This window comes from Aedes albopictus, chromosome 2, assembly GCF_035046485.1.
Source record: "Aedes albopictus strain Foshan chromosome 2, AalbF5, whole genome shotgun sequence".
Classification (NCBI taxonomy): Eukaryota; Metazoa; Arthropoda; class Insecta; order Diptera; family Culicidae; genus Aedes; species Aedes albopictus.
Window position 1 is genome coordinate 279551933 of NC_085137.1, and position 13821 is coordinate 279565753.

At 42.1% G+C, this 13821-nt stretch overlaps 1 protein-coding gene across 1 annotated transcript; it reads left to right on the forward strand.

The window, feature by feature from the left end:
- The first annotated feature begins 482 nt into the window (after positions 1-482).
- On the forward strand, positions 483-1115 carry LOC134286595 (uncharacterized). The gene has a single exon (XM_062848229.1). It carries the CDS (start codon positions 483-485, stop codon positions 1113-1115), a length of 633 nt encoding a protein of 210 aa, XP_062704213.1.
- The last annotated feature ends 12706 nt before the right edge of the window (positions 1116-13821 follow it).

A 13821-nucleotide genomic window follows, 5' to 3' on the forward strand; every position in this document is an offset into this window, starting at 1 on the left:
AAGCTGAACAAGGCTCTCTACGGATTGAAGCAATCGAGCCGCGTGTGGAACCAAAAGCTGGATACCGCACTGAAGAAGTTTGGACTGGTTTCAACGGACTACGACCCCTGCGTATACTACAAGATCGCCGGCAGCAAAATTATGTTTGTCGCGATCTACGTCGATGATGTGCTCATCTTTACGAACTGTCGTCGATGGCGGAAGCAGCTGAAGGATGATCTGGCACGGGAGTTCCTGATGAAAGACATCGGTCCAGCCAAGCACGTTTTGGGGATGCGTATCACGAGAAGCCAAGGTAAGATTTCCATCGACCAAGAAGCGTATGTGGAGACCATCCTGGAGTGGTTCCAAATGGCCAAGAGCAACCCGGTTGCGACACCGTTAAACCCGAACGACAAGCTTACGAAGGAAATGCAACCAACCGACGATGAAGAGGCCGAACGAATGAAGCGTGTTCCGTACAAGGGGCCGTAGGATGTCTGATGTACCTGGCGCAGTGCACACGTCCGGATATATGCCACGCTGTCAACGTTTTGTGCAGATTCAATGAAAACCCCGGAGAAAAACATTGGAACGCCGTCAAACATCTGCTGAGATACCTGAGAGGCACCTCGAATTTTCGACTAACGTACAGGAAGGACGCCGACTCGACGATTACAGGGTACGCTGACGCGGATTGGGCTACGAGCAGTGAGGACCGGAAGTCCATTACAGGATTCGTTTTCATCGCGCAGGGTGGTGCGATTTCCTGGTGCTGCAAACGTCAACAGACTGTAGCACTTTCGACTTGTGAAGCCGAGTACATGGCGCTCTCGGCAGCCGTACAAGAAGCGCTTTGGTGGAAGCGCCTGCGTGCAACGTTTGATGTCGATGAAGCGGTCCAGATCAATTGCGACAACCAAAGCACTATCGCAGTTGCCAAAAACGGTGGATACTATCCAAGGACCAAGCATATCGACATCCGTCATTGCTTCATCAGGGAGGCTGTTCAACGCGGCGACGTCGATGTTGTCTACATCAGTACCGACAAACAACTGGCGGACTGTTTGACGAAGCCGCTCGCAAAACCCAAGATCGAGCTCCAGCGAGATGCTATGGGAATCCAGAGTCAGTAGGTTGAGGAGGAGTGTTGAAGAACGTATCGAAGCAACCTATGACCTGTAACTTAGAATAAGACATTAGAAATAAATCATTACTTTAGTACCGTCCACACACGAGACAAGACGTGTTTAGCTATTCTCTGCCCAATAGTTAATTCCCCTCTACTATCGAAAACTCCACCGTCCGTGGTGGCGCTATCGGGCTGTATCTATCTATATAACAGCGCTTCTTTGTTAGGCAGAGGTAGATTTTATTGATGCGGGCACTATAACAATAGGTTCACTGAGTTGTTTATCACTTTGAATGCAGTGTGCAAACTATCGTTCTGCGAGAAAGAAAGAAACACGACTGTTCGTCACGAGACCAACTGTCGAACTGATAACATCGACATATTATTCCGTACGGAAAATTAACAACATGACTGACAGCATCGCATGACAGTGCCATCTGTTGGCAAATCTTTTTGGCTGCGAATTACTTATCAACTGCGAACGCTAAAGTAATTTCGATTGCAAAAGTTTTACTTGACCATTACTTGTCCTATCCTTTTACACTGTACTTACCAGGTGGAAACTAGCCATTACAAGGGAGATTAGGGTAGGTAATATGAAAAAGTATATACATATTTACAATTTGTGTAGTTTTATCTTATTATTAGAGCATAGTTATTTACACAATTTTTAGAAATATGAAACAAAAAAAAAAGGAAAAGAATACAACAAAGAAAAGCAGGTATTGTGAGCTATTTTATAGGTAACAGATGAGAGAAACGGTGCAACAATTCGGCAGGTGAAATTAAAAGAGGAAGTGCAATTATTTGCACGGAATTGATGACACAGTGTTTTGTAAATGCAGGTGTTAATGGATAATTTTTGGACAGATCATTGAAAGAGCGTGCTTGTATGATGTTTCAGTGGAGAAGTGTGAACGCGCGTGGTACAATCGGTATTTATCAGAACAATTTTTTTTTCAACCGTGGCGGGTTGCCGGTTGAAGAAAATTTTAACCGTGGCGGGTGCCGGTTAAAAGAACACATGAGACCGTGGCGGGTGCCGGTCGAAGAAAATTTAACTGTTGCCGCTGCCAGTTAAAAAAAAAAGACAAAAAGACCGTGGCGGGTGCCGGTCGAAGGAAATTCAACCGTTGCGGGTGCCTGTTGAAAGGACAATTGAGACCGTGGCGGGTGACGGTCGAAAGAAACCGTTGCGGATGCCGGTTGAAAGGACAATTGAGACCGTGGCGGGTGCCAGTCGAAAGGAATTTAACCGTTGCGGGTGCCGGTTATAATCGAGGCCGTGGCGGGTTGCCGGTCGAAAGAAACATTTAATCGTTGCGGGTTGCCGATCAAAGAGAATGATTAACCTTGAAAGTCCCTGCAAGGGTGCTTGGGAGCAAGGTAGTGATTCCATGGCTTGGGGGCGCCTGACTTAAGGGTGGGTTGAATACACAATAGTAGTTGGTAGTGGTTTTGGCAGTTCCTGTAACCACAACATGGTAACATTTCCATGGCTGGGGGGTGCATGGAAATAAAGTAATTTGCTTTACAAGCTTCTTCCTTCAGATAGGGTGCTTGGGAATGGATTAAATGCTTTGGCTGTTTTCCTACTCTCCGCATCGACCAATGAGGCGCTAGCTTCTATGCGCGAAAAATCGCTAAAAATAAATCGCAAAAATATTGTACCGTCAAGGCGCCATTCACCGTGGGGGCTCCATTCACCGTGTGCCTGCGAATATTTTTTCATTATTTCCATATTACGATTGAATGGTATGACAGTTTCTCTTCAATTTCACCAATACAACGTTGTATTGGTGAAATTGAAGGGAAACAGTCATACCATTCAATCGTAATATGGAAATAATGGAAAAATATTCGCAGGCACACGGTGAATGGAGCCCCCACGGTGAATGGCGCCTTGACGGTATGGCGAATAGCATCTAAAGGTGTATTTCTCGAAGTGGAACACATTATTCGAAAAAATATTTTGTAGCGGTTGTGCACAATGATGACCGGTTTGGTGCCTACCAAATATTTTTTCGATAAAATCTTTTCATTTCGAGAAATTCGAGTTTAGATGCTTTTCGCCATACAAAATAAAATGTTTTTACTCCTGCTGACCAGCATTGAACGCACTCCCTGCCTTCCTTGTCATGGAAAAGTGAACGTTATGTGAAACTATTGACTGTTGTTCATTGATAAAAGGTTGAAATTAGAATTGGAAAAGGTTTGAAAAGCCAAGGGCATGTTATTCGAAAATAGTTGAGCCACGTCACATCACGTTGATGTTGGGGAGCATGCAAAGATGCAAGGAGGTTGATGGTAGCTGCTGAACACAGAGTCTTGTTTGGTGGATTGTTCTGATAATTTGTGTGACGGGATTTGATAATTAAGGAGCGGAAAGTTATGTATAATTGTTTCTGGTTTCGCGGATGTGTTTTCGTGTTTGACAGATGTTGGATCTGCAGTTAGTCCAATGCAGTGGTGCTTGGGCTGAACTATACCTCGGACTAAATTGAGATTTAGCGTCTAAGCCGCGGGCCGCAGTTTGAGCAGCACTGGTCTAATGGATAAGGCTTGCAATTTCTAACCCAGAGAAGCTGAGTTGAATTCCCGTCTCGATCGTAAGGTATTCGAGACTTCCTGGATGTGATATATCAATGAGCTTTTCCACAATGTGCAAGTTCGTCCAATAGCAGGTGGGGAAGGTCCTTGATGTTAGATCGCTTATGGAATATTACGACTGGGCAGTAGGCTGCGGCTTATTTTTCAAAAGTTGTTAAAACCTGGAATTCGTAAGCTCTTTTGGATTCAAATGACACAAAAAGAGAAACCTCTTAGTTTGAGCCAAAAATATTGAGATTTAGAGGTCGCGCAATCGCTTCAAAGTTGAATTTTCGAGTAATAAAAAGGTGTTTTCATTTCAAGTGTCATAACTTTCTCAATTTTTAACCGATTTTCAATCTTTTTTTTATGAATTTCTCACAAATTAAATTTCGAATAAACTCCTAGAACATCATGTTTTTCCAAAGTCCCGCAAAATATGAGTTTTTGAAGATTTAACTTGTTTTTTTCTTCTTTTTACAAAATTTTTTAACTTTAGAGTCCTATAAATTTTCAACCGTTTGACCAATTTTAATTTTTTAAGCTTGCTTTTGTAGGTATTTTTGTTGCCATTTGAATCCAAAAGAGCTTACGAATTCCAGGTTTCAACAACTTTTGAAAAATAAGCCGCAGTCTACTGGGCAGGCCAAAGTCCAGCGAAGGCATTGTGGATTGTTGTTTTCAAGTATTGAGTTGCATAGCGTAAATGATGGGTGCTGAGTGATAATAACGCTGGTATTTCATTTCAGAGCATGGGATAAATTTGCTGAATTCAAGGGAGTCTGTAGTTTTAGTGTTATTATCGTCGCACCACCAAATCGAAGTCGTCGCTAGAAGCACATGCGAAGTTGCAGCTGCGAAGTGAATTTTAATCTATTTTTTTCTGTTGTGCATCATTAAGCTAATTCAGAGCAACAATATGCATTAATCCAAATTGAGTTGCGACATTTCTAAATAGGTTAAAAATCAATTTTCGCACGTTCGGTCACTTCGTATTTCGACCAAAAGCATAATACATAAAAAGAGATTGTTTAGATGTCAGCTTCATAACATTTTTTTTAAAGAAAGATGGGGGTGTAGGGTTTGTACTGGCATGCACTGCCTTTTCCTGGTAGATTTGCGTGACCCACTTTTATTGCGCATTGCGCAGTTAAAAGTGCGACGAGGGAGTGCGGAATCTCAAATAAAAGTGCGATTTGGTGTCAGATCGTGTCGGTGTCTTCAACGCACTTATTCATTAGTTCATGATGAATAAGTGCGGTGAAGACACCGGAACGATTTGACGCAATATCGCACTTTTATTTAAGATTCCGCACTCTGTCGCAGTCCAGTTAGCAATGCAATAAACTATATTAAGCCTCGGATTTAAACCGTAAGAAAAATGGCCGATTTATCCCGGAGACAAATAAGGTCCACTGCGTCATTGCTCCGTTTAACACAGTAAGGGCAAAATACTGTGGAGGGCGCCCTGGTACTCCACAGGCTCCGTTCACGGTTAAGTTTTTATTAGACCCCCTAACCATTCATTGCTAGGCACGGTACGCTTGACACCATGAATTAGGGATCGCTAGTTTGGTGGACTCAGGCAATCCGTAGTGATATTCTTAGTCAGTTGAGGGGACTGCTACCGCCACTACACGGCTATCTAGGCTGATCGGGAATAGAAATTAATATTGAAGAGCGTGTGTTGATGATATTGGAGTCATTACGTCCACAAAGTAGTTAAGTTTTTCTGTGTTCATTTTCAAGTATCTCACAGCGGAGCTGAAAATGAATGCCTAATGTATTCAGTTCAGCAGAAAATCGACCCGTGCAAAAAAAAAAAAAAAAGAATCGGGTGTATACCCACAAAAAACAGGATTTCTTTCGAGTGATCTTATGCAGTGTATACACAAATAATATGTTTGTATTTTGAAAACATGAAGTTTCTTACTTTGTCCACTTGTAATAGTTGTCGTTTTCTACATGTACAAAAAATCTGTCACTAGGTTTCTTAAAACTACACTATTTATTTACGTAAATTAAATTACCATAAATTCAAATAAATTAAACCTATCGAATTAGCAATATAATCTCACTTTTGCTTTGCAGTTAAAATGCACTTATTTTTATTACTCCATACATATGTACTTTATAATACATTTTTTCCATCTCATGTTGTTAAAATGTGCAAGTATGAAGATATGAAGTAAGTAAAAAATAAAATTGATTACAAAAGCTAATCTAAGGAAGAGAGCTATCAAACTTGGCATGCTGGGAGATTATGGCACAATTTGCCCAGCCCCTAAAATACATACTCATTACAAATTCACTCCATTAAGCCACATGCGTTTTCAATGATTTTCACTGAGTTTCATGATAGTACAATATCTTGATTATGTGTCTACTATATTGTTTCCCACAGATTTACAACAGTAATGCAACAGTATTTCTCGCCAATTAAAAAAAGCGAAGGATTGTTGGAATAAAAAAATAATGCAAACGAACAAGGAATCATTCGACGAAAAAGGAAGATTAACTCAAATTTTGTTCTGTTTCATTCTGGTCATTGTTGCAAGCAGTGATTTTTTTAACGATTTTTTTTGCACGAAATCAAGATGTCATTTATTATAAACAGAATACAGCTTCCTTAATGTCATGAATAATCAAGTAAATAAAAGTCTGTAAAGACGTAGTATAGTTAGCTTTAATCCTACTATCATTAGGGTAGTGTATGTATTTTGGCCCACCTCGGGAATCTTATTACATCTATCTATATATATATATATATATATATATATAAGGTAAAAGCACTAGACTTCACCACTGCTCTAGTGTTTGCTCCCTCCACACAAATCCTGTCAAATTGTCAGTCATTTCGGTGGTGATTTAATGGTGGCCCAAAAGTAAAATAGGTTTATATGGGAATTACTATGGAGAATTTTCAAAAAAGTTTCTACACGCTGTAGAGCTTCAATACATGGATGAAGTCATAGGGTCAAAGCCGAATTGAATTCTTCAGACCTCAATGATGAATGTTGCCGAAGACATCAACTCGTTTCGACTCACGAGACAAAAGTTATTAATCAATAATTGTCCATGCGTGCTTGAACAGAAGACCACAGCTCGATCGACATGCTTGACACGCAATCATAGTATGCGTGTTAGCTTCTTGCAGACCTTACAGGACATCGTGTATGAAGATGCGCATGCGAGTGATAATTTGTTCAATAACTATTTAGCCGATTGTCGAAATAAGCGCCGGTCTTCGGCAACATTCATCATTGAGATCTGAAGAATTCAATTCAGCTTTGACCCTATGATTTCATCCATGTGTTAATGCTCTACAGCGCGGAGAACCTTTTTTGAAAATTCTCCATAGTAATTTCCATATAAACCTATTATGCTTTTGGGCCACCATTAAATCACCACCGAAATAACTGAAAATTTGACAGGACTCAAATTTTGCACCAAGGATTGTAATGAACATATGGGAGCTTTGAATTTTTGACATGTTTAAAGTCTGAACTGCCCTATTGTAGGGTATCGCGCCACTTGGGCGGTGGCTTCTATATTCGTCTGTTTTCTAAAGAGCGGCGCAGCAGGTTATAACACGCGGAACGAGGAACTACCGAGGACCAGCGAGAACAAAGAAAAACACGTTTGATCGTTACGAGTTCTAACAGCGAATGAGCTTTATTGAAAAACAAATCAACATAAAGGTGCGCCAATGCTCATGACGTTTATAAACAATGTAATATGTCAAGAGGTAAAACGAAGGGTGATTGGTTGTGTGTGTGTTTCAGTATGCACTCTTATTACCCCCCGTCAACCCAATAACCCGAGCATGTTTCGCAGCTTCTCAAATTGGATTCGTGGTAACCCCTTGGTCATGACGTCTGCTACTTGATCCTCTGATGGCACGTACAACAGGCGAACAGTTCCAGCATCTATCTCGTTCTTCACGAAGTGAAAACGCACATCTACGTGTTTCATCCGCCTCGTTGGTTTATCACTCTCCGCTACACGAATGCACGCCTGGTTATCTTCGTGTATTATCGTTGGATCAGCAACACGTTGTCCGAGATCACGCAGCAAGCCTCGTAGCCAGATCGCTTCAGTGACTGCCATGGTTAGCGAAGCGTATTCAGCTTCTGCTGACGATAACGCCACAGACACCTGCTTTCTTGTACATCACGACAAAAAACATATCCTGATAGAGACTTGCGGTCGACGATATCTCCCGCCCAATCGGCGTCGGCGAATCCTTCCAGGAGCGTTGCGTCCTGGTCCCGGCAGTAAACCAGCTTCATGTCGAGAGTACCTTGGATATATCGTAGAACACGTTTGAGGTGGGAGTAGTGTTCATCGGTAGCGCAGCTCTGGAATCCGCTGAAGTAGTTCACGGCCATGCACAAATCGGGTCTCGAAGTGACAGTAACGTACATTAAGCACCCAACAAGTTCTCTGTACGGGTGTTGAGTGAACTTCTCCGTATCAGTGCATTTCTCCAGCCTTAGACCAACAGCCAACGGTGTTTGAACGGGTTTGCAATCTTTCATTCCAAATCGATTCAAGAGGTTCTTAAGGTATAGCTTTTGGCCGATTTTCAACTCACCGTCCTTCTTGTTTCGTTCAATTGTCAATCCCAAAAACGTGCTGACTTCCTTAAGATCCATCATTTCAAATTCTTTGCCCAATTTCTCTTTGACTTTGACAAGGACATCGACTGAATGACATGCAATAAGCATATCATCAACGTAAATAATAAGTATGACGGTCTCATTCTGGATATTAGCGACGTACAAGCACGTATCGGCCTCACTGCGCTTGAATTTCAAACCGACGACGAAATCGTGGAATCTAGCGTTCCACGCCCTTGAGGCCTGTTTGAGGCCGTACAACGATTTGTGCAACTTGGCCACACGTGAACCAGCCCCAAATTTGCCCGGCAAGCGCATATAGATGTCTTTTTGAATGGTCCCGTTAAAGAAAGCCGTCTTCACATGAAACAGCTTTTTACACTTGGCGTCCAGTTTCGATCTCAGTTCCTTTGGAATGTGGAGGTAAGCGGCACTACCAAACACTCTCAGTTTCTTCACGTCCGGCTTTCTGCCGTACCACTACTCAAAAGGAGTTTTCTTCTCTTCCACCGCCGATGTTGGGCACCGATTCGTGAGGTACGCGGCTGTGCACACCGCTTCTCCTCACATATCGTTTTCGAATCCGCTCTCCGCCAGCAAAGCGCGAGCCCGCTTCATCAATGTGCGATTCATCCGCTCCGATACGCCATTTTGCTGGGGCAGGTATGGCACCGTGAATTCCATGGCAATACCTTTCTTCCGGCAGAACTCGCGCATCGCATCGTTCGCGTATTCGCCGCCGTTATCTGTTCGAAGCCGAGCAATTCGAGTACCGAACCGAGTCGTAACCAAGGCCTCGTAATCGCGGAACCGTTTGAACACTTGGTCTTTCGTCTCTAACAGAAATATTACCGTGAAGTGCGAATAATCGTCTATAAACGAAACCACTAACCTTTTACCGTCCCACGTCACTGGTTTAATTGGATCGCAAACGTCACTGTGAATCAGTTCCAGTGGCCGCGATGACCGCCTTTCGTCACTCAGCGCAAATGGCAACTGAACGATCTTCCCCGATAAGCACGGCTCACAAACGGTCGGCTGGCTGGTGACCGCGGAAACGACACCATTCTTCACGATTTCTGCTTTTTCACCGTGAAAACAAACTTTCCATCCGGCCTTCACGACGCGTTTCACAGAAAAGAGGTTACAGCTCAATCCCGGCAAGTAAAGCACATTTTTCGCCACGCACTCTTTCGTCACGCCGCCGACTACCGCATACAACGAAACGTCACCGCAGTATTCAGCTCGAAGCTTTTGTCCGTTGGCCACCACAATCTCCACTGGCGTTTCCAGCCGCCGCAACGTCGAAAAACAATCCGCATCCTTTAGCATGTGGTCGGTGGCACCCGAATCGATAAACCACCCCACTTTCACTAATTCACCACTCTCCGCCGACAGAAACGTTCTCCGGCTGCTCGTCACCAACACCAACATGAGCTTTTTGTTTGCTCGCTTCGTTCTTCGGCTTCGCACTGCTCGAATCACCCGATTTCACTTTTCGGCAGTCGGCCTTCTTGTGGCCGAGCTTTCCACACAAAAAGCACTTGATCTTCTTCGCATACTTGCTCGATGCCATGGCAACGCCGTCGTGGCCGCCACTCATTTCACCACTACACTCGAGATTTCGCTTTTTCATGTCCACGTCCAAAAGCCTACGCTTGACAAAGTCCATCGTGACTCCGCCCGGAAGAGTTTCGATTGCCGTTACAACCGGGTCGAACGACGACGGCAGTGTCAATAAAAGATGACACACCGCATCCGACTCCTCGACATTTGCCCCACTTCCCTTTAGCTCACGGATCAACTTATCAAAATTCACTAGGCGCTCCGCCATCGTCTTGCCCGCCCCTCCACATAGCGCAACGTGAAGAGCTGCATCCTGACGTACAGCTGCCCGGCGACACCTTTTCGTTCGAAAACGTTTTTCAACGTTTCCCAAATCTGCTCTGGCGTTTGACACTCTTTAATTAGCTCGCGCTGGCTATCTCCGATCGCTTGCACAATGATCGATTTACACTTTTTGTCTTTCACTTTTCGCTCCAAAATCTTCCTCTTCTTTTCCGCGCGCTTCCGCCGTTTCACCGGCCACATCGCGATACTCGTCGATATCGTCCACTTTCCGTTCAAGACAATCCAACAAATTGTGCATATCCAGCACGGTCTCGAGGCGAAACTTCCAGTTATGGAAGCCCTCTCCGTCGAATGCCACGATTTTATTTTTGACTTCCATTTCTGGACACTGGGGCCATAACCTAGAGAGCGGCGCAGCAGGTTATATTGTCGTCGCGGTTGAAGCCCGAAGTTTCCCAACACGCGACAATCGAGTTTTCTCCAAATCCACACGTAAAACCTAACGTCGGACGTAGTGCGCTGGGCAGCGGATCTGGCCCTCTATCCAGCGCACTTTGCCCGACGTACGTCCGACGCTCGGTTTGGGAGAAAAATCGATTTTCGCGTGACAAAAATTCCGATTTTCAACTGCACGAACAATAACACGTGGAACGAGGAACTACCGAGGACCAGCGAGAACAAAGAAAAACACGTTTGATCGTTACGAGTTCTAACAGCGAATGAGCTTTATTGAAAAACAAATCAACATAAAGGTGCGCCAATGCTCATGACGTTTATAAACAATGTAATATGACAAGAGGTACAACAAAGAGTGATTGGTTGTGTGTGTGTTTCAGTATGCACTCTTATTATTTTCCACTATAACTCAGTCAATTTCAAACCAATGAATTAACTACATCGGCTGTTTTCCTACTCTCCGCATCGACCAATGTGGCGCTAGCTTCTATGCGCGAAAAATCGCTAAAAGTAAATCGCAAAAATATTGTATGGCGAATACAATCTAAAGGCAAATTTCTCCAAGTGGAACAAATTATTCGAAAAAATATTTGGTAGTGGTTGTGCACAATGGTGACCACTATTAAGGCTACCAAATATTTTTTCGGGAAAAGCTTTCTATTTCAAGTAATTCGAGTTTAGATGCATTTCGCCATACAAAATTAAATTGATTTACTCCTGCTGATCAACTGTGGCTGCGCGCAAAGCGGGTAGTCCATTGACTTGAAATGTTGTACGCGGGTAGATACTATACCTATCTCATCACATTCCAAAAGTTGTGTCAATGGACTACCCGCTTTGCGCAAACCTACAGTTGATCAGCAGGAGTAAATCCATTTTATTTTGTATGGTGAAAAGCATCTAAACTTGAATTACTTGAAATAGAAAGCTTTTGCCGAAAAAATATTCAGTATGCGGCAGGAAAAAATGCGAAAGTGTTTTTCAACTTCAAACCTCATTTTCGTCCATTTGACATTAACCAATCTATGTTTCAACGATCCATGATCTATAATAGGCTAGTTTTCTGAAAAGTTAATTAAAAAATTTCCCATTTTGGTCACTAACCTTTGCAGGGCGGCGCCTGAGGATGAAGACAACCAGAATTTTCAAACCGCAGAAAATCGCACAGGTCGCTAAATTTCGCATCTGATAAAACAAAATTTTTGATTTTCTCTACAATATCATCAAATATATGTACTTATTTCATCTGGTATGTGAAAATACATGGCTCTGGATCAGTGTGGTCTGGTTGTTCATCGAATTTGAGCTAATTTTGTTACTGTTATAGTCATTTTGTTTAATGACCATTGGGCGCGCAGTTTATTGATATCCGCTTATTGGGCCTACATTATCACATGTTAAACATCAAATGTGTTCATTTTTATTTTTCAGTGCTAGAATATAGACATTGACTGATACACTGTCATGAAAAAATAGTCATATATATCCCATATTTAGCGTGTAATAGTGCCTTGAACTTTTCGCATTTTTTCCTGCCGCACCCTGTAGTCACCATTGTGCACAACCACTACCAAATATTTTTTCGAATAATGTATTCCACTTCGATAAATATGTCTTTAGATGCCATTCGCCATACAATATTTTTGCGATTTACTTTTAGCGATTTTTCGCGCATAGAAGCTAGCGCCACATTGGTCGATGCGGAAAGTAGGAAAACAGCCGATGTAGTTAATTCATTGGTTCAAATTTGACTGCGTTATAGTGGAAAACAGACGAATATAGAAGCCACCGCCCAAGTGGCGCGATTCCCTATGACACGAATAGGCTCGAACGAGTCAACGGATCTACATCACAGACTGTCTGTGTCTACACCGTTCTTTCAGTGTTTCATTCGTGCAGTGCTCCGACGCGTTAGTACGGGAAAATCAATCGGGAACGAAGACGAAAAAGTTTGAAATTCCATTTTGCAGGACATTTTTCTATAAAGCTGCATGTCAAAAAACACAGTAGACAGGCAGAACGACGTTTGCCAGGACAGCTAGTTTATCATATAATCTCTACAAAATCTTCGCAAGTTATTATTTGAACTTGCCAAGATTATAATATGATAAACTAGCTGTACCCGGAAAACTTTGTTTTGCCTACTGCGTTTTTTTGACGTTCTAAGATCAGGTCCCCGTCGCGTCTCCGTTCAATATGTGTGAAAAAACAATGTTCAAAAAATGTTAATTTATTTATGTTTTTTGGCTCATAAACCTTCTTTGAGTGAAAACTAATAGAACAAAACAAAGACGACCAAAACCTGACGTTCTGTTCTCAAGTTATGCGCGGTCCCACGTATGCCACTGCATTTATATATATAGACTAGCTGTCCCCGGCAAACTTTGTCTTGCCTACTGCGTTTTTTGACGTTTCAAGTCCCTAGCCAAGCGCCCAAGTCCCCGTTTAAAATGTATGAAAACCCGATTTTCAAAAACACTCAATTTTCCCATGTTTTAGGCCTCATAAACCTTCCTTGGGTGAAAACTAACAGAACAAAACTTAGACGACCCAAATCGAACCATCCGTTCGCAAGTTATGCGCGGTCCCACGTAAGCCACTACATTTTTATATATATATATATATATATATATATATATATATATATATATATATATATATATATATATATATATATATATATATATATATATATATATATATATATATATATATATATATATATATATATATATATATATATATATATATATATATATATATATATATATATATATATATATATATATATATATATATATATATATAGAAGATGGTCGGCGTTCAGTCAGAGTGGACTACGCGATTTTTCGGGCAGGTAAAGATCAGAGAAGTTGTTATAGAGATGCGCGAAGACTGAAACCAAAGGTTCCAATTGAACCGTCAAACGCGGTCCCAATCGAGCAAATTCAAGGAAATAGAAAAACATGGGAAACAAAGCGCAACATGAAAGCACATGAAAGTGTGTTAGTGCAAAGCATGACGTCACTTGTATGCTTGACATCTTATGGGCAGATCAAACTAACACGCACGCGAAAATATAATTTTGTTCACCGCAAAAATTGATTGTTATTGGGCGTGATGTAAATAAACATAACCTAAATCCTCTTCGCGCTTCTCTAGAACAACTTCTCTGGTAAAGATAAGCTCATG

Coding starts and splice junctions, on each gene's coding strand:
- LOC134286595 (XM_062848229.1), top strand. CDS start 483: ATGTACCTGGCGCAGTGCACACGTCCGGATATATGCCACGCTGTCAAC.